Source organism: Aaosphaeria arxii (assembly GCF_010015735.1).
Source record: "Aaosphaeria arxii CBS 175.79 unplaced genomic scaffold BU24scaffold_3, whole genome shotgun sequence".
Lineage (NCBI taxonomy): Eukaryota > Fungi > Ascomycota > Dothideomycetes > Pleosporales > Aaosphaeria > Aaosphaeria arxii.
The window spans coordinates 516,262-533,719 of NW_022983476.1; the positions used below are offsets into that span (position 1 = coordinate 516,262).

At 51.6% G+C, this 17,458-nt stretch overlaps 6 protein-coding genes across 6 annotated transcripts; 3 read left to right on the forward strand and 3 right to left on the reverse strand.

Moving 5' to 3' along the window:
• Nucleotides 1-1,140: 1,140 nt before the first annotated feature.
• BU24DRAFT_420039 (uncharacterized protein) lies at nucleotides 1,141-2,064 on the forward strand. The gene has a single exon (XM_033527376.1). The coding sequence runs from the start codon at nucleotides 1,195-1,197 to the stop codon at nucleotides 2,005-2,007; it is 813 nt and encodes a 270-aa protein (XP_033385351.1). The 5' UTR covers nucleotides 1,141-1,194; the 3' UTR covers nucleotides 2,008-2,064.
• A 306-nt stretch (nucleotides 2,065-2,370) lies between these two features.
• BU24DRAFT_490259 (uncharacterized protein) lies at nucleotides 2,371-6,162 on the forward strand. The gene is made up of 5 exons (XM_033533703.1): nucleotides 2,371-2,608; nucleotides 2,711-3,752; nucleotides 3,798-4,494; nucleotides 4,543-5,382; nucleotides 5,438-6,162. The coding sequence occupies exons 1-5, from the start codon at nucleotides 2,391-2,393 to the stop codon at nucleotides 5,707-5,709; spliced, it is 3,069 nt and encodes a 1,022-aa protein (XP_033385352.1). The 5' UTR covers nucleotides 2,371-2,390; the 3' UTR covers nucleotides 5,710-6,162.
• Nucleotides 6,163-7,093: 931 nt separating this feature from the next.
• Nucleotides 7,094-8,914, reverse strand: BU24DRAFT_460114 (uncharacterized protein; the record flags this gene model as incomplete). Its single annotated transcript, XM_033531791.1, has 2 exons — nucleotides 7,094-8,723; nucleotides 8,775-8,914. 2 exons carry the CDS (start codon nucleotides 8,912-8,914, stop codon nucleotides 7,094-7,096), a joined length of 1,770 nt encoding a protein of 589 aa, XP_033385353.1.
• Nucleotides 8,915-9,424: 510 nt separating this feature from the next.
• Nucleotides 9,425-11,953, reverse strand: BU24DRAFT_142049 (uncharacterized protein). The gene is made up of 3 exons (XM_033521143.1): nucleotides 11,517-11,953; nucleotides 11,296-11,407; nucleotides 9,425-11,159 (listed from the first exon to the last, which is right to left on the reverse strand). Exons 1-3 carry the CDS (start codon nucleotides 11,567-11,569, stop codon nucleotides 9,759-9,761), a joined length of 1,566 nt encoding a protein of 521 aa, XP_033385354.1. The 5' UTR covers nucleotides 11,570-11,953; the 3' UTR covers nucleotides 9,425-9,758.
• Nucleotides 11,954-13,823: 1,870 nt separating this feature from the next.
• On the forward strand, nucleotides 13,824-15,578 carry BU24DRAFT_142055 (uncharacterized protein). Its single transcript, XM_033521144.1, has 2 exons — nucleotides 13,824-13,965; nucleotides 14,019-15,578. The coding sequence occupies exons 1-2, from the start codon at nucleotides 13,926-13,928 to the stop codon at nucleotides 15,398-15,400; spliced, it is 1,422 nt and encodes a 473-aa protein (XP_033385355.1). The 5' UTR covers nucleotides 13,824-13,925; the 3' UTR covers nucleotides 15,401-15,578.
• Nucleotides 15,579-16,091: 513 nt separating this feature from the next.
• Nucleotides 16,092-17,064, reverse strand: BU24DRAFT_431893 (carbohydrate esterase family 1 protein; the record flags this gene model as incomplete). Its single annotated transcript, XM_033529898.1, has 2 exons — nucleotides 16,092-16,553; nucleotides 16,615-17,064. 2 exons carry the CDS (start codon nucleotides 17,062-17,064, stop codon nucleotides 16,092-16,094), a joined length of 912 nt encoding a protein of 303 aa, XP_033385356.1.
• Nucleotides 17,065-17,458: the final 394 nt, after the last annotated feature.

The following is a 17,458-nucleotide window of genomic DNA, read 5'->3' on the forward strand; positions in this document are numbered from 1 at the left end:
ATAGTTGAGATGTTCGCCTCCTTCTAGAGTCATTCATGGTGTTGATGAATGTTTGTTACTCTGACACTACGATGCAGGAATGGTTGTACTCGACTCATTCACATGTGTCTGTAAACTCATCGTTTCCGCTAAAACGAACACTGCCATTGGAGGAGCAGCATCAAAAATGTAGCATTCGCAGGACGTGACTGCGACTTGATGCCGGATCCCGCTGGACGCTGCACCGAGATCTGTGCGACGATGATTAACTTGGTAGGGTCCCACTGAAATAAATGAACCATAGATCTGACTCTGCTCAAAGCACTTGTATGTACCATTCATGTTTATATATTTAGGCGTCAAGCAAATGAACTCTGACTGAATGTTACATCACACGTCGAGTCCTTTGGAGTCTTTCTTTGTGAGTATCGACAATAACGACGAAGACGACTAAGCAGTCACACAAGCTCCAGGGTGTAGGCCCGGTTGAGAGACGTTCTTTGAGCAAGATACAGGAGAGCAGTTTCACATAGATTTTTTAAAAGTGAATTGATCTCTGTGCAGTACGTTCTGATACACTAGCCCTCTTTCATGCACAGCCTCATTTCGGCAATCTCCACCTTTGAAATCTGCGCGCGACTCCCTAGCAGGCAATCCCCCAGCAGGAATTACAAACGTCATTTAAGATGAGCGAAAGACAATTAATGCAATGTTTCACCCTGCAGCAGTTATTTTAGAGTGCCAATGATGATGAAGTATTCGTTCACATTTCGTGGGGTCGGTGTTTACCAACAGACGCTAAAGACATATGTCCCAAATCGGATTAGGTGGCCTTGGATTGTAAAGCTGGACTGGAGATGTTGAACATATTTAACTCCGCAGCCCCCAAAACGCGGATGTTGATGGGCATTCGGACTTTAAAGAATAATTATTCGGGGCGAAGCAGATTGAAATACACTATAAGAAGATGGATGAGGTCGTCTGAGAAACGCATCACAAATTCAATATCTACAATCATCACTTCGAAAACAATATTCATCTTCTCGAGCAAAAATGCGAGCCTTCTCACTCCAAATCTTGACCTCTTTGGTCTGCATCTCAACCTCATTTGCGCACAATGTTTCGAGTTCTCTGAGAACAGTGCATCAATTTCCAAACCCAACATGGATCGAAAATCTCTTTGCAACTTGCGATGGCTCGTTATTAGCGAGTATCATGGGCGCCGCTGAGCTCTATCAAGTGGACCCATTTGCTCCCTCGAACGGCACAACCCTCATCCACACATTTCCAGAAGCAACCGCTCTCTTTGGCATCGCAGAGCTTAGCCGCGGCAACTATGCCGTCATCGCCAGCCTCTTCAATTCGACATCTCTTTCGGGCACCAACTGGACTGTCTGGAGCGTAGAGCTACAACGAAACACCGCCGCGGAAGTCTCCAAAATCGCCGACGTACCAGATGCAGGATTCCTCAACGGAATGACGGCGTTGAACAACCACACACTCTTGATCGCAGACTCCGCAAATGGCACTGTCATCAAGCTTGACACCAGGAATGGAACGTACGAAACAGCCATCGACGACGCCAGCATGAAGATCCTCCCCGGCGCGCCTCTTCCGGTCGGCATCAATGGTCTCAAGCTCCACCGCGAATACCTATACTACACGAGTTCAACCCAAGGAAGCGTCAATCGCGTCAAGGTGGACAAGGAGGGCTACGCATCCGGTCCCATCGAGACAATCTCCAACAGCACCACACTTGTTGATGAGCTCGTTGTCGCTAGGGACGGCAGTGCGATCGTGGCCCGGCCATTGGGAAATGACGTTGCGAGATTCTCGCTCGATGGCACCCATGAGATCCTCGCTGGAGGTCTGAATTCCTCGGACGTTGCTGGTGCCGTCAGTGTCACGCTTGGAAGAACTAAGAAGGATAGAAATGTTGTTTATGTTTCCACAAATGGTGGTATCGCAGCGCCTGTCAATGGTACTTTTACGGAAGGAGGAAAGGTTGTAGCGATTACGCTGCAATAAGGATTTTATATGTAATTAGAGTATGTTGTAAAATAAAGACGCTCGAGATAGAAAATATAATCATATCACATGAGTTTGTTTTAGTGTCGAGTATGAGTGAAAGCAATATGAATTAGTGCTTTAACGCAATGTTAGTATTCTTAGTCAGTCAAAAGACAACGAAAGAAGTTTGTCCTTGCTTGCGACCAAGTTTTCCAACTCTCTGAGTTCGTGTTGTTAGTGTAACTAGGCGGGGGAACGGGTAGTGTACCTAGGTTGCTGTGCCGCAGACTTGCATCTCAACAATCACCACTTCATGCACAGACAGAGCTCGTGGGATATAAAAGCCATCCGCATATTGTCCTCAGCTGGAGTATTCCATAACATTGCTTCCTCGCTATAAGATGAAATCTTCAATGTCTCTGCCTCAACAACAAACAAGGGCCGCCTGGCAACAGGGTAGTGGGTCGTCGTCAGATTTCATTGATCTTGTTAATGACGACGATAGTAACGAAGAGGATCACGATGCCCGTAAAGATGCTTCCCTTGATAATTTTGAATACAGTAAAAGATTCGCGTTTATTGGGAAAACTAAAAAACTTGACCTCAATCTCGATGAGACGTATGTGACGGATTGGCGTTGCCCCGAGGCATTTCGAGAATTTTATCAAAATTGGTCTAGATGTCCCCTCGATAATCGTAAAGCTGTGCTGATTGATTGTAGGAGGGATGCCATCATTCGATCCTTCAAAATTAAGGAGCGAGACTTTCGGCCCAAATTGACCAGGAGTGAACAAAAGATCCTGGTTGAGGTTTTCCACCCTGTCTCCCGGAATCTACTTGGTTTTATACGTTTCGAGTACGATTCCAAGGAGGAGGGCACTCTAGAGATTACGAATTTCCACGCGAATCTGGAAATTTCTCACTTGGTCGTAGGCTCTTCGAGCAAGAGAGGTGATGTAGAACAGGCAGGGCAGCATGGAGAAGGCATGAAACTAGCGTGTCTATTGCTTCGCCGCAAAGGCTATGCTGTGGGCATATTGAGCTCGGGATTTGATTGGAAATTCCTATTCGATAAACGTTCAGTTCTCAACTGCCACATGAGCAGACTAGCTGATGCAGAAGCGGCGAGAGATGCGATGCGTGCATCCAGCGGCGTCCAGAGGCTGGCTCGTTCCAATGCATACATGGACGTCAGTATTAGAATTGGGTTCAAGTTGACTGGATTAGACGACATGGGTATTAAACGCAAAACAGACAAGATCCCCCTCGCCGAGTTCGAGCGCTGGATGGAAACTTCTCTTGACCTTCAAGCTCTCAAATCTGTTTTTCGTACTAGCGTAGGTGATATTCTATTAGACGAAGCACAGAGCAACAAGCTGTACCTTCGAAGCCTGCTCCTCCCGCACGGTAGCTCTGACGGAAGTCAACTTCGTTATGGATACAATTTCTTGAGAGGAAATACCTCCCGAGAAAGAGTATCCTTGTTGGATAGTGAGCAGGAGTTCTCCACCAGGTGGAGGATGTGGGAGGCTGCAGTTAACGAGTATGGAGAGTCTGCATTGGTTATCTATACGAATTTAATCCTGGAGGACGAGAAATTCTCTGATTCCTCGGTTTCATTTTTCACCAAGACTCCTGAACCCATGATAAATGGTATCGGCACAAGTCTCATAACTCAGGTCTGGCGTCAGATGTTGCAGATGAATGGGGACGCTGGTGGTCGCTCGGCGTTCTACTACAATGCACGGGAGGCAAATGAAGCAGTAAGTCCATCTCTTTTTCGTATGACTTGCTGCTGAAAATTGCAGAACACACATATAATCACGCAGTATCTCAAGAAACACCCATATCCATTAAGGGCGGAGCTGTGGATTCAACTTCGCCGGGCAGGGTTATGTCGTACCCCAGCGGAGGAGCAATTGCATATCTTCTCGGGATTTCCAACGATAGAAAGTTACCCAAAAACAGAATTTGCCGTGCATCTTAGCTGGATGCTCGACTGTTGTTTCAAATCTCATTCCACAACAGCTGGGATAGAGTACGAATTTGTGAATGCAGGGGATGCTGGCCTTGATCTCGGTTTCCGTGATTCGAAATGGCTCATCAACGCAAGGTGGTTGGCATACGACGGTGCTCACAAAGATGCATTCTGTGAAGAGAATGCCCCAGCTGAGGATGAGCCTTTCTTCTGCGATCACGTCGTTCTTTGGTTGTGGGACCTCGTTATAACAGGAATCATAGCTAAAGACAGCAACGGGGAGGTGGCCAAAACGTATGGCTGGCTGAAATCCATGGTTGGATCTCGGCTGGCACAGATGCCCAGGCTCATCCAATGTAGACGCACTCCCTTCAAAGAGGAGTTGGAGGTCTCTTGGGACTGTACATACTCAGAGAAAAACAAGGACAACCCGATTCGGGTGACGTTGCACGCGAATAATTGCACGGGTGTGGATGAAGATTCTTTGGATCATCCATTGCGTTATCACTTCAGAGATGAAGAACAGGGTAAGTTTTTCCACGACCACTATCATCTCGTAACTGACCAAATTCAAGACCAGAAGTGTGGGTGTGCATTTCAGGTGTCGACGGTATCCAGTACTAGCGTAACATTCACGAATCTGGACTCTAGCAAGAAGCATCTTGCGAAGGTTTCTCTGGATCGCAAAGGGGCATTCTTTGGCCTGGCACCTACCGAGATCAGTCCATACGCCGAGGATCTCATCAAACCCGAAAAGAGAGTCACAGCCACTGTTTCTAACCCATCCGCACCCGGTCCAGATGAACCAAACGACAACTCATCAGACGATAGCGGTGTTGGTGATGTCCAGCTCGCTGATGGGGTGGGTGATGTAGGGCAAGAAAACGGCATTCATAACACAAATGCCACCGCTACTACTACTAATGACGACGATGATAGCGACAACGATACACTTTATCGAGATCCCACACGCACAGCATCTCCGTCCGTAAGGCGAAGAGAGACAGAAGCAGCATCATCCAGACCGGATCTTCCAAGCCATGCTGCTGAAAGACGTGGAGAGCATGAGATTGAAGGCCGACACAATGCACAAACAACATCTGCGCTTCAAAATCGCAGTCCCCCGCGAGATAGAACTATTAACGGTCGACGAACCCATAAGCCCACCGACACTGAGCGAAACAACCCAGTCTCTGGACTCCCACACGATGATCGATCGACTTACTTGCAAGAACGCAATCAGACTACTCACCCGACATTCAACAGAAATCAAGAGGGACCCCAACACGACGACGATGAAGTGACTGTCACTCATGATAGCAATCGGATCGCCCATCTGACCGGCACTGGACACCAAGAGTCTGCCCTCTCCATCATCCGACCGGAGCCAACTATCGCCGGGCCTGGAATCTACCGTGAGTATACCCTCCGTACCATCTTAGCTACACCTCAAACTAACCCTCACCACAGAAATCAGCACCCCAGTAAGCCACCGCGACCTAAACTGGGAATCCGGCTTCCCAGGAACCCACGACTTCTTCCGCACAGCAAGCGACCCCAACACCTTCATCGCCAAACCCAAAACCCCCCAGTCATCCTCCACAACCACCACCACAACGACAACAGTAACCACAACAACCACCACAACCACATCAACAGCACCCGAACCCTCCAGTAGAAAACATCCCCGCTCCCCAAATACCTCACCCCCAAACAAACGGCCTAGAACGCACCCCTCGTAGATCCCCCAGACTCACCCATTTCCCGGGGGGCGGATATTCACATGTTCGTATGTGTACCCCCCGAGAACTGCGAAACATCCGCGGCTCCATATAATCTCCACCACGCCCAGAGCCCTACCACACTTCCAACATGAATCCCAGTGGCGATCCTGTCGCCCGCCAATTAGGTACTGGGGAAAAGGAAGGAGAATGTGCATATACGACAGTGGGCGTGTATGATGTCGTCGGTCACGTAGGATTGTTCCTTTTCCCCGAGAATGACGACTAGAGTTTGACTGGACTGTTTTGACAAGAGATGTGGCGTCAAGGTGAGGTGCGGCGGAGTCGGACGGATGGGGTTTATGCTTCGTGTGTTTGGTTTGTGCCTCATTGCGTCAATGTGAGGAGGGAGCATGTGCCCATGTACCACTAGTAAATACGATAACCTCATGAAAAATTGAAACTGAAATCGAGGGTGTAACGTCTTCTCATGTGAAATTAGTTGGATAGGGATGAGTAGAGTAAGACGGAAGTTATGTAGCGGTGTCAGTTCTGTGCTCTGTGTGTTGACGATTAGTGACGATATCGCTGTGTAGTTCGTAGATGCATACGTGAAATTAGAAGACACCGCTTCACTCATCCATTGCACACATACACCATCATATCAAGCTACCCTAACCACACGCCCGACATTCACCACTCGTGCCATTCTGTAACGTCAATACTTCCCCATACTTCCCCTCCCACAAGAAGACCACACGCAACATCCTTAGCCCATACATCTAACAGTCTCAACTCACAAGCTCTTCCTTACCTATCAGAGCAAAGGAGATGAGAGGCAGTTTCAAGCTTGGTGTTTCGGGGAGTATCTACGGTGACAACCGCATGATACCCACCATCCCCACTGTTCAGTCATCATGTACGAAGGCATTCAGCATCACGTGGGGAAAGTCATCCAGAGGAAAAAGTCGGGAAAGTGTGGATGTACATCACACCCACACTCCCAAACGTACCTAATCATACACGTAAAAAACGACTGTCCTATCGTGAAACCCTCACGACTCTTGACGATAACTCGCTGGCAAAGATTTACTGCTGTTAGGGGGGGGGGGGGTTCTTTGGGCCTGTTGTTCCTTTTTTGCTTTGGGTTTCGATTTATGATTTTATGGTTTTATTTTGTGTTGCTGTATTATCTTTATATATATTTGTGGTTGTATGTTACTCATATCATACCCTCGTACATTCTGTGTGTACTGCCTCAAACGGGGCTTATACCTTCCAACCCCCTAAACCCATACTCATTCCCAAAAAAGAAGAAACATCTGAACTAAATTAAAATCATAAGGAGCGCATTGTGGTATCGTATCCATCGTCATCAAATCATCATAAGCCACCCTCGCCTCACCTAACTGTACACCCTATCCCACCCCATACTCCCCCTCCTCCCTCCATTCCCACCACTACCAACACTCCACCTCCTCCCCCCCGACCCCGACCCCGACCCAGTGTTCCCACTCCTCAACGGCCACTCCGACCTCCCGGAGCTCTTCCTCGGGGGCGGCGATGCGGGCGCAGGGTACCGGGAGAAACTCGTGTTGCCCCCGTAGAGCCCGTTTTCGATGTCGATGTCGAGGTCTAGGTAGGGGTCGTATGATGTATCGGCTGCGGCGAAGTGTGGGGTGTGGTGGGGGGTATGGTGGTGGGGGGAGTGGTGGGTGAATTCGGGGCCGTAGTCTTCGATGTAGGAGGTGGCTGTAAAGGGGTTTTGAGAGGGGTTGTTTTGGATGGGGGAGACGGGGGAGGAGGGGTGGAAGGGAGCTTGGGTGTGGGAGGAGGGCATTGTTTGGCGGAGGAGTGTGCGGGATGCGAGGGTTGAGGCGGCGGTGGGTGAGGTGGGTGAGGTGGGTGAGGTTGGGGAGGCGGGGACGGGTTTGCGTTTTATGGAGTGTGGTGGTGATGATGGTATCGCGGCCGCCGCTGCCGCTGCCATTGGAGGTTGAATGGGGGTTTCGGCGACGGTGGTTAGGCGTAGAGGGGGTCTGGGGATGGTGTTGCTGCTGCGAGGCAGGATGGGGGATTCGGGGTCCTCTGGCTCGCTGACTTCGGCGACGGAGTGCAGGCTTTGGTAGCTTGTTCGTTTGCCGCGGGCGCGGTTAGAGGAGTGCGTGTGGAAGAGGGCGGGCGCCATTGCTGGTGGGAGGTTGTTTGTGGTGGTGTGGTTGTTGTTGTTGGAGTTCGGGGTGTAGTTGAAGGGGTCGATAACGTCGTCGTCCCAGCCCATGGTGCGGAGATCCTGGCCGGACGAGTCGGACGATGTGTTGAAGCCGTCGTTCTGAACGAGGTTCTCGTAGGATTTCTCCTGGAACGCAAAGCGGGGGATGAAGCCTGGTGACGATGGCGGGACAGATCCATTCACGGACTTGTTGCGACGTCGACGACGCAGGAGACAGCAGCCGAAGGCGAAGGCGAGTAGTCCAAGGGCACCTAGCGGTACGCCAACGCCGACTCCTATTTTCTGTCCCTTCGAAAGACCATCATGGTCTTCAGTCCCTCGTTCGGATTCTTGATTTGGAACAGGAGGTATAGTAGAACTGCTTCCTGTGGAGCTGGACTTAGCAGTCGAAGACTTGGTAGTTTGCGTCCTTGTTGCTGTCGTCTCGGTCGACACCGTCGATGCCGTTTCTGAACCGGATGACCGACTGGAAGGCCGAGAAACTGTAGATTGGGAGACATCATTAGCTGAGCTTTGCGCCGCACTGGTCTGCCAAACAGCACTCGTCTCCGCTGGCACACTTGAATCCGTGACTACCGCTGACGACCACGCCGGCACTGTCGGATTCGGAATCGCCGTCTGCGGCCCAAACTGCGCGATCAAATAACTCTGAATATCCTCTGGCAACTCGAGAAACCACCACGGTTTCTTATCGTCTAGGAACTCCTCCCATAGGATGCTCGATACGGCGGGAAGATTGGTGGCGGCGACCTGGCGAAGAGACTCTGGTATTGCGGTGAGAAGCACCTTAGCGAGTGATACTCTAGTAGATGTTAGCTAGATGAAAGGTTTGGGTAGTTGTGTCAGTACTAACGCATCAGGACCTTGCCGCTTCTCGGCGAGGAGGTTGGCCACGCTGGGTGCTGGAGTGATGATAGGTGTAGCCGGCTGAAGGGCCCTTCCATACACATCCCCAGCGAGCAACAAGATCGAAATGGTTGGTAGCGAATGCATATTCAAAACGAACGGATGATAAAACAAAAAAACGAAATGAGACGGAGAGTTAGTCGAGTCTTTGGGTGACAACACACTTGCTATGAGAAAGTCATTGTAGGTGCAGTTGCTACCATAATTGCACGGCGGTGGCCACGCATTTCTTTTATTCCCACCTACAGACCCTCCATTGAACATTCATGATCGGCACAGCCGTTGGGTCACAGCCTACTACCCTAAGCTGCGATACAGGATGTCGATCGCGCCGATCAGGGTCTATCCTGTGGCTAGTGAGAGGCGATATGCATGGGAAAATGCATCAAAGGTGCGAATTGGAAGATGGGAATTCTGAATCCTGGATGCTGTGATGCCGTCGATTGGGTGGAACATTATGTGTGGCGATCTGTGGCGGTGCGTCGACGTTCACCAAAAACTTGCAACCGACCTTGTTCGCTTGCACTCGAAGCGACCACTTCCGAGATGATCTGGACCTCTATCGTATCTCGTAACTGCTCCATCCACTCAACGTCCGCGCGGGGTCGGCTGTTAAACTGTTTAATGTCCAACCCCGCGTCTTGATAATTATAGAATCAGATATACATCCAATCACTGTTATTGCTAAAAGGCATGGAAGTTGCCGGCCGCCCTGGTCGTTCGCAACGTCTGACATCACCGGCCGGGATTGTTCCCGCCGACAACTCTGGCCCTGGCTATTGCTCATCGGGCATCTTTAAGCTTAAGGAAATCATTTTCGAGGGCTATTAATTACTTGCCCTATGATTAGCTCGCGCTGTTATAATCATCTTTCAGGGTCTTAAGCGTCGTCACAAGTAGTTTGGATCGGCGAAGCATCCTACTGGCGCATTCAGGCCGTCTTTGTGAGGGCATGTAGCAGTTTACCAATGACACCGTGTATGTTCTTGGGGTCTTCTTGAGCTGCCGTCAACACGATCGCAGAGCTCAGCGCGAAGGCAGCATGCTCTTTCCACCTGTTCTCGGGCAGATAGCGACGAGGAAACCAGGTCGCCAGCGCACGCGGTAGGACGAAGAAGACAATCTCTAATTGTTTCCGCGGCTCTTCTACTAAGATGCTCGACCCGCACAAGAAACAACCTGCCAGAACACATAACCCAGAATCCCACATCTGGGGCGTGACAGTTTTGAAAGAAAATATCGCGGGTCCAAATCGGGTCCGGGCGCTACAGACACCATAGTAGAATGCCGCAATGAAAGCGCCTAAGAAGGCGGAGGCTCGCGCTGTAGAAGTGAAGAATCTAAGCACGAGCGGCGATATAGATTTACTACAGATTCGACGCCCTGCTAGGCGATGTGCTCTGAGGTGTCGAACCAAGACGATGAAGTGAAGCGGAGCATACATCTTCGCCGCGAACAGCCACCCTCGGTAGAATCTCCACATGCCGTGGACCTCACAGGATTTGCTGCGTCCCATGTGGACGAGTTCACAGGGAATGGGAATCGTCTTGGCGGGATCACCCAGCTCTTCTGGTAGGCCATAGTCGCGACACATGGACCCGAGGAGTGGTGCCATTCCGGTATCTTTTCCATAGACCCAAGTGCCGTACCGAGCATGACGGAGCGCAAGCAATAGACGGTCATCTAATTCTGCTGCTGCTGAGATCCAGCGATTGTACGTGGATGACAGCCGCGATGGGGCGTAGAACCAAGCGTGCATTATGGTCGCGGCAGCGAAGCTGAACAGTACTGGAGGCGTGTTTCGGGATACGACGGCCACGGAGGATGAACTCGGCCGATGTCTGGATAGTCGTCGCCAGCTCGACGTGACTACCACATCAAGCGCTCGCACGACAGCGAACATGGTCAGATCCATTGTTCGTCCAGCTAGGTCGAGTCTGGACAGAGACTTCGCCTTCAACGTTTCCTCGTCGACCTCCACATCCCGAGCGCCATATTCCGGCGGCTGATCAAAGGGTCCTGGTTGGAGGACCTCGAGGTGACTTGTAGGGAGGTTGGTTTTGATCTGACTTTCCTCTCGGCCATCCTGGGGTTTGCGATTGAGAAGGTGGAACGAAACGAATGCTGAGACGAGAGCGGCAATGAACCTTGCAATCCGATCAATAGATCTCACATAGTCGGGACTTGATGTGGCATTGATGCGGACGGCACGAAGCAGTAGAGTGATCAGAGCTCTGATTGGAGCAGGGAGTAGTGTCGTACCTCCAATGAGGACGCCGCAGAAAGTAGGGAAACGATGCAAGGCCGTCCCCTGGCGGAGGATCGAAGACCACTGTGTCTTGAGTTATTTGGAGTGACCTTTAGATGTCGGACCGAAACGAAGAGTTTGTCTTGCATGAAATGCAGATGCTGGGGTGTGTGTAGTGGAGAGGGAGGAGATATATGACGCTAAACCAGATGGAGCGTACCTGTAGAGTGGCAGCCCTACCACTGAGTTTCCCCTTGAGCAACAGGACCAGCACTTTGGCCAGACGTGGACCTGCGCTAGACAACAGCCCCAGCAAGTAAGCTGTAGCAAGCCTAAAGACGGTACCTGGGGTTAGCTTGAGTTTCTCCCCAGAATTGCGGTCAAGAAAAGCATGTGCGTCTTGAAATGGCCGACGGAGAAAAGGATTAAAGGTATACTTACGGACGAGCAAGCTGCAGGCGTACCGCTGGACCGAGATGTCTTACTCTTGCCATGACGGAAGGGAATGCAGAATGAATGCGCGGGGAAGAAGAAGCTCGCAACCAGGGATCATCAAGGAGAAAAACATGAAGATCTTCCCGGGGGAAACCGCGATGGAAGTGTCAGAAAACGGTGGAAGCACTGGAAGGGGTGGAAGGACGGGGTGGAATGGGGTAGTATTGGGGGTGGGTACGAGTATTACTAGGTACTAGCTATTGGGAGAGGTCGCGTGCGCGTGCATGGGAACCTCGGCCCAACAGGGAAGAGGGAAGATGAAAGGAGACGAGGGAAATGATAATTGCAAGTTTCGTCGTAATGCAGGATGATCAATTGGACAAACCGCACGCCTTGATTTGAGAATAATACCTCGTGGAGTCGTAGGTAGATGCACAGTAGAGTGCCTAATGGACCCAGGAGGTGACACGTGAAGCAATTGATGAGAGTAGGCCTCGGAGCAGTGTACCAAGATGGAATAAAGTTCGGCGATGAACGTGTTGGAACAAAGGACCAGCAGGGGTGACGCCGGTGGCCAGGCGGCCGGACAGAGTTACTGTGGTAATTAGATGCCTCGAACTCGTACGGTCGTACTTCGTTGTAAATGGGTATTCGTCGACTTTGCTGACGATATGCAAACGAAGGACGGGGCGCAAAGGATTTATGGGGGAGGTGGAGTGATGGAGATGGTAAAAGTTGTATGTACGAGCAGACGGAGAGGGAAGTGGGGAAGGGATACGACGTAGTACGTATAGCTAGCTGGGTGCAGTGGGGGATTGACGAACAATTTGACGATGACGGCCGCCGATGGAATTGATGCGACAGTCGTCGTCAACGTACGGGTGTAGTTACGGCGTAGTTACAGAAAGTACGAGGTGAAGAAAAGGGATCGGAAGAGGATTTGATACAAGGAAGAGTGTGGGGAAATGAAAGGAAGATGGCTGGGATGGTAGTGGTATGTTGCTGTATGTGGGCATTCAGTCATACAGAGTAGTACTAGTGTAGGGTACAGGGCGTATGAAGATGGAGATGGTGGTGGTGATGGTGGTGATGGTGATGATGGTGATGATGAACGTGAATGTCTTGGTATCTGGGGAAGAAGAAGTTAGTATCTTGGTTAACTACAAGTACGAGTTAGAAGGATCTCAGTCAAGCGGGGGAGTTTCTTCGCCTAAGAAACACCAAATCTGGGGATGCGATGCCCATGACTCCTCCATGTCATATCCCATGCTCATGCTCCTGTCCGTAAGTCGTAACCTACTAGTATGTATAGTTGTATACCAAGCCATTCCCTGATATGCCATGTCTTATGCCATGCCATGTCATGTCATGCCATGCGGCTGTAAATACCGGGTACGTGAGGTACGAATCTGGCAGGGCAGTGTAGGTACGAAGTAAGGCACGGCACGGAAGGGTGAGGATGTTCAAGGTTCAAGGGGAGAGAGTGTTGCAGCCATCAGCGGGTGAACTAGGAACGACTATTTCCCTTTGCTACGTTAATTGTACATTATGCAGGGGCCCAAGAGAAAAAGAAAATAAAAAAGGTGTCGTCAATGTTGACTCTTCCATTCACATTGACCATGATTCCATACAGTCAGTACCAAGTGCAAGTAACTGTTGGTGGATGAGGGGACTAGGTCCATCCTGGTTGGTGTGGTCATCCCTCCACTCCACCACTACTACTCTCCCTCCACTTCCCTACTAACTGCTTCCCTACTAAAACTGCGACCACCTTTTATTCTCTGCTCTGGCATGTGAACGCAACATCACTTACTTTCACCCACACACTCACATACATCAACATACGCACAATAATAACTACCTACATACTCAACCCCATTCTCAACAACTTCAACCAACCCTAATTCTAAACAAATGCTCACCCAATAACACCTTTTTATCTCTTGTCTATCTCCCAACCAAACAAACTGTCCGCCGTTCTCATCCATCACTCCCAGCCACTCATCTCTTCCTCCTCACTCAACCGTCCATTCCCATCCCATCCCATCCCAGGCTCCTCCGGCTGCTCCGCCAGTAAAACATCTCAACAATCCCTTTATACTCCTCCTTCCTCCACGCGTCTCTCTTCTGCTCTTCCTCTCGCCTCCCTTCCGCACCTCCGACTCTCCAAGGAAACACTTTCTTCTCTTCCGAACTTCAATCCACCGCATTCCTCCGCTGTCTGGTCGCGAACCGGATAATGTACCTGTTGAACCAGGTCTTACCCTTTGATCACAATATCCACAACCTTCTACAACACCTTCACCACTGTGCTACACCTACACCTATACCCTGACGATTTGGAGGCTCTTGGTGTTGCTGCCCTGCGCCGAGCTGGTCAAGATTTGCGCCCTGGATGCTTTTCCGCATTCAGCCATGGACACAACCGATGCGACCAACCACTCGCCGTTTGGATGTACGTCTTCCTACATTACTCCTCTCTATGTACACTTTCTCATTCATGTCTAGATCAGTTCCACCCAGTCGAACAACCCGACGAGCAAGACCTCTTCGCCCTCCACTTCCCGCCGTCGCCTAAGCAGAATGGCTTGCTCGACGAGAACGAGAAGCTTTCCCTACAACAGTTCTTCAATTTAAACAACCCAGGCCCCGCATTGGAGGACAGTGGGAATGGCACACTTGATATGATGCCCGGTGGGAGTGGATCGGGCACAGGGTTCGCGGATTCTTTATGGTTGGAATACTGTCCGCCCGCGAGCGTGCACCACGTCTCCACCACGATCGCAGACCAGTCACACCTGACCCATGGATTCCACACCGAACATGCCCTCCCGTTCGATCACCAAATCCTCAGCGCCGACCCCTTCACGACCGGCCCGGACGAGTTCCAGGCTGCTTCGACCCTTTACCACAACGCTCAAAATACCCACGCCAACGCCAACGCCAACGCCAACGCCCATGGCCATACACATCCTTCTCACGCCAACACAAATGCCCGAGCCTACAGCATGCCAGACCTGCAGCGGGGGCTCGCCCTTTCCAACCTTGGAGTCTCCCCCACCGTCAATGGCAACTCCCATGCCTACAACAATGCTCCAGCATATGGCAACATTCCCCTGGTCAATACCCACCACGGACCTATTGACGAGCAACTGGCGGCGCTATTACCAAATCATTCAGAGCAAGGCACGGTAGATGCGATCGTGGCATCTCAATTCAGCCAGGCACGCCGCCGTCAAGGATCACATTTCGGAGAACCGTTGCCCGCGGTACGGAGAGAGTCACTAAAGCGCACCTACACCTACGGCACAGACAGCGCCTTCAACGAGACTGGATACATAGCACCTGAGGCGGGTTTGGAGGAAGCCGTGCACGAGCGATTGGAAAACGACTTGCGAATGGCACGACCCCTGATCGACGAGATCGCTGGAAAGTCAAACGGCAGCGATATCAAGTCTGGAAGTGGCGAGGACGGTTCCGAGAACGGCGACGGATCAAACGGACACAAGAGAAGGAGAATAGCCCAGGACGGCGAGGAGGATTCCAAACCAGCAACGGGCCGCAACGGCTCCACCGGCGGACGAGCTACGAAAGCCACAAAAGGGGACGGCGGAAGGAAGAAGAAGCGCGTCAAGGGCCAGCGCGAGAACCTCTCCGAAGAGCAGAAACGCAACAACCACATCCTCTCCGAGCAGAAGCGCAGAGACATCATCAAGCGCGGCTTCAAGGACCTCGAATTCATGGTCCCCGAATGCCGCCGGAACAAGGGCGCCATGAGCAAGAGCACCGTCCTCATGGCATCCGCAGAGTGGCTCAAGAATCTCATCGACGGCAACCGCGAGATCGAACTACGCATCAAGGCGATGGCGGGTGACCCCTTACCAACATGAGCACCACAGAATCCCGCAGGCTCACACCTTGCACTTCACAACCACAACAATCACACCCGTCCATCGGTCTGCATCAAAGTCACAACTATCTGACCTGTCAGCCCCCTAAGCCGCAGGACTCCGGACAGCATCACCTGGCACGACACCACGCCACGCCGTCCAGCACTGACTTGCATGGACCTCGACGTCGGAGGTCGCCGAAAGTCACGTGCGCTGCTCCCCCGAGGAAGGAACGGAACTACCCACCTGTATGCATAGACCATACACACGTCAGATCCAGTCCACCTATTCGAAATTACGAGAGAGTGGGGGCTTTCATACTACTGGTACCAATTGGTCCCTTCGTACCTAGAAAATGCCTACCCAGTTTAGTCAGGTACACACGACGAGCGACCGAGGAAATGGTAAACAGTCCCCACGCAACTTGACCGTGGGAATTATGTCTCGTCGAGCAGACGGAGAGATACATGACGGACAGACAGCATCAGGAGCAGATAATTTAATCGTAATGAACATCCAATGTGTCCCATACCCCAGTATGGAAGGATCAAAGCGTCCCATCGATGCAAAGACATCGATGAGGAAGTTCAAAGTAGATATATCAAATCAAATATATTGATCACCAACATGAATCCACATTCCATCATCATTCTACAACAACCACCAACACCCTCCCCTCCTACATACCCCCCTACGTCGCAAACCCAAAGAACTTCATATCATCGGCACCCCTAATATTCACACTATGACCCACCCCCTGCGCATAAATCCCCTGCGCCCTCTCCCCATAAATCGTCCGCGTATACCCGCTCTGCGGATCATTGCTCTTCGTGCTCTCCGGCTTGTCGTAGTTGTACCCGAACACGCCCGCCCACTGCTTCATCGTCTCCTGGTAGTTCTGCGGCCGGATCGTCGCGTCGGCTGAGCCGTGGTAGATCTGCATGCGGGGACGCGGGGAGGTCGCGGGGTAGGAAGGGTACATGTCGAGGACGACTTGCGCCCACTTTTGGGGGGTTGCGGTGGATTGGCCGTTCGCGCAGGAGTTGTTCCATGCGGCGATGCCGGAGGAGGTCGACATGAAGCACCCGGCTGGCACGCCTGAGTAGGCGATGCCGGCTTGGAAGAGGTCGGGGTAGGTTGCTGCGAGGACGTTCTGGATACCGGGGGTTAGTGGGTGAGGGGAGGGTAAAGGGGAGGGGGAGGGGGGATGTTACGGTCATCATTGCGCCGGAGGAGGTGCCGGTTACGAAGATCTTGGTCGTGTCGGCTTTGTATTCGGTGATGGTCCATTTGACCATGTTGGCGATGGTGTGGCTGTCGCCGCCGCCGTCGTGGCTCAGCGTCGCCTTCGAGCTGACGTCCCAGCAGGTGCCGGAGTGGGGGGACGACGGGTAGATGACGATGAAGCCGTATTGCTCCGCGAGCGTCTTGTACGGGCTGTTGTTGTAGTAGGCCTGCGCCGTGCCGGTGCAGTAGTGGATTGCGACGACGATGCCTGGGGACTCGGCGAGCTTCTTGGGGACGTAGATGTAGAATGCTGCTTTGGTCGGCGCGGTCCCGAAGGACGTTACCTGTGAGAGGGAGCCGGGAGTCGGTGCCCGCTTGCCTAGTGATGCTGCGGATGCCACCGAGAGGAAGCTGGTTAGGGTTGTTAGGAGCCGCATGTTGTTGATCTGGTCGATTTAGACTTTTGCACGAGATGCCTCACTACTGCTCAAAACATTGGAGAGGGGGTGGAAGATTCCTTTTTATATCGCCGCGCGTTCTAACCCGCGGTTGAAGGGAACGCCTACTATTACAATCACGAACTTCATTCTGCGGCTACTTTACTTTGAGCCTCCATTGGCGGGTCTCGTGCCTGGATCCAAGTGACGTGGGGTCAGGATAGAGTGTTTCCTTCCCCACAATCCTGGGGTAGACAATTCGTGATTGGGCCAATTCGGATTGTTATATTTCGACCGTAATTGCTCCTCCAGGCTAGCGATTCCCAATCCGGACGCGTGGTGAGGCGAACGGGATGATTGGGGGATATATTGATGAACAAACTGCCTTTTACCC